The 1,818-nt window shown below is 27.5% G+C and overlaps 1 protein-coding gene across 1 annotated transcript; it reads right to left on the bottom strand.

Annotated features, from left to right (window-relative positions):
• Positions 1-328: 328 nt before the first annotated feature.
• LOC145842599 (kelch-like protein 12) lies at positions 329-1,543 on the bottom strand. The gene has a single exon (XM_082950073.1). The coding sequence runs from the start codon at positions 1,541-1,543 to the stop codon at positions 329-331; it is 1,215 nt and encodes a 404-aa protein (XP_082806199.1).
• Between the last annotated feature and the right edge of the window lie 275 nt (positions 1,544-1,818).

Here is a 1,818-nt window from a genome sequence, read left to right on the forward strand (position 1 = left end):
CTTCACATGCTCGGACCGATTAAAGACATCTCATATTACCGAAACAAGTTACAGAACACTTCTACTTTGAAACAATTATTTTGAGTTAATATAACATTATAAAATTTTATGTATTGAAACACTAATTCAATTTTTCAACTCTATGAAACATTACAACAAGTTAAATATTTTTTTAGTTTTATGTCTTTCTTACACAAACAAATTAAAATACAACAGTCAAATAATTTATTGTTTATTAATTATATCTTTTACTATACATAAACGTAAACTCTTTATTTTAACTATGCATAAGATAAATAGTATTCTTTATATTTTAACAAAATACGTTTTAATACCAAGGTAACTTTGCAAAGGAAAAGCTTTTAAAATCTTTTGTTACTTCACATTGTTCTTCGGACCATTTATCCTTGTCAACATCATAACAAATTAATTTTGTTTTGTCATATTGAAGTATTACAATTTTATTTCCAATAGACAAAGCTTCCTTCAAATAAATATGACTATTAGGTGACTTCAGAGCAATAAACTTATTACAAACGTTGTCAAAAACTTCACAATTGCTTTTTCCATGATCAATAACAAACAGTTTATTTTTTACAACAACTAAATTGTGACGATAATGATGTCTTATCATATTAGGCATTGTTGACCATTCATCAGCAAACACATCATATGATTCTACTGAGTTGAATCTAATTCCAGAATTATCCGTTCCACCAGAAACCAAAATCCTTTCTTGAAAAATTGTACAAGCTGCTACCCATCTAGCTACACTCATTCCAGTAATTTCTTTAAAGTTATTATGTTTTGTAATGAATTCTAAACAGGGCTTAGTTGTTATTATATAGTCATCATCATAATCATCTATTTCATGAAAACCACCAAATATAAATATTTTATTCATAAATGCACAAGCACAAAAGCAATGGCGTTCATCAACCATACTAGATACTACAGTCCATGTGTTAGTAGGTGGTGAATATTTTTCAACTGAAGTTACAAAATTATCAGCACTATCAACACCACCAAAAACATAAACTTCTCCTTTTAAACACACAGCTTCTGAGTATTCTCTACATTGATTCATTGGAGCAAGATCTTTTACGCAGTTCATGTTACTTCTATCAATTTGTTTTACTTTACTTACAACTTCATCCAATCTATCATCATAACCTCCACAAATTAACAAATTATATTTGTTTTGGTTACAATACCTACTTGTGTAAGTAATATTTGACTTATTTTTGAAGTAGTTGTTGTTTGCTGAAACTTCTTCTAATATGTTATCATTATCATAAATTTCAGTAATTGAAGAAATTTTATCTGTAAAATATTTCAATGCATGTTCTGACAATAAAGGAAGTCGGACTTTTAGTAACAATTGTTTTGCATGTTTGCGACGTTGTTCACTGTTGAATTTAAACCAATTAATTGCTGCATTAAATACTTCAACTTCTGAGTGAATATCCAATTCAGAACTTGAAAGTATTTTTGCAACAAGACTGAAGTCTAAATGTAAAAAGTTTTTAGTTTCAACTACCATCGGAAAACATCGTTCTATATAATTTAAAAACGACTCAGAAATAGTAGCTAGGTTGTAACATTTAGCTAAACAATAAAAGACGACAACATTTTTAACTGTTAACTTTTCTTGAAGGATTTTGCTGATCTTTATGATTTTGTCTTCTTTTTGCAAAAGCTTATTTATTTTTAAAGCTAAAACGATTTCATATTCTTTCATAGTTGGTGTATCTAAAAAGTTAATTGTGTATAAATATCATATTTGTAAATTTGCTTAGAATAATTGATAGATTTTAG

This window comes from Thalia democratica, chromosome 1 (genome assembly GCF_965202585.1).
Source record: "Thalia democratica chromosome 1, ktThaDemo2.hap1.1, whole genome shotgun sequence".
Classification (NCBI taxonomy): domain Eukaryota; kingdom Metazoa; phylum Chordata; class Thaliacea; order Salpida; family Salpidae; genus Thalia; species Thalia democratica.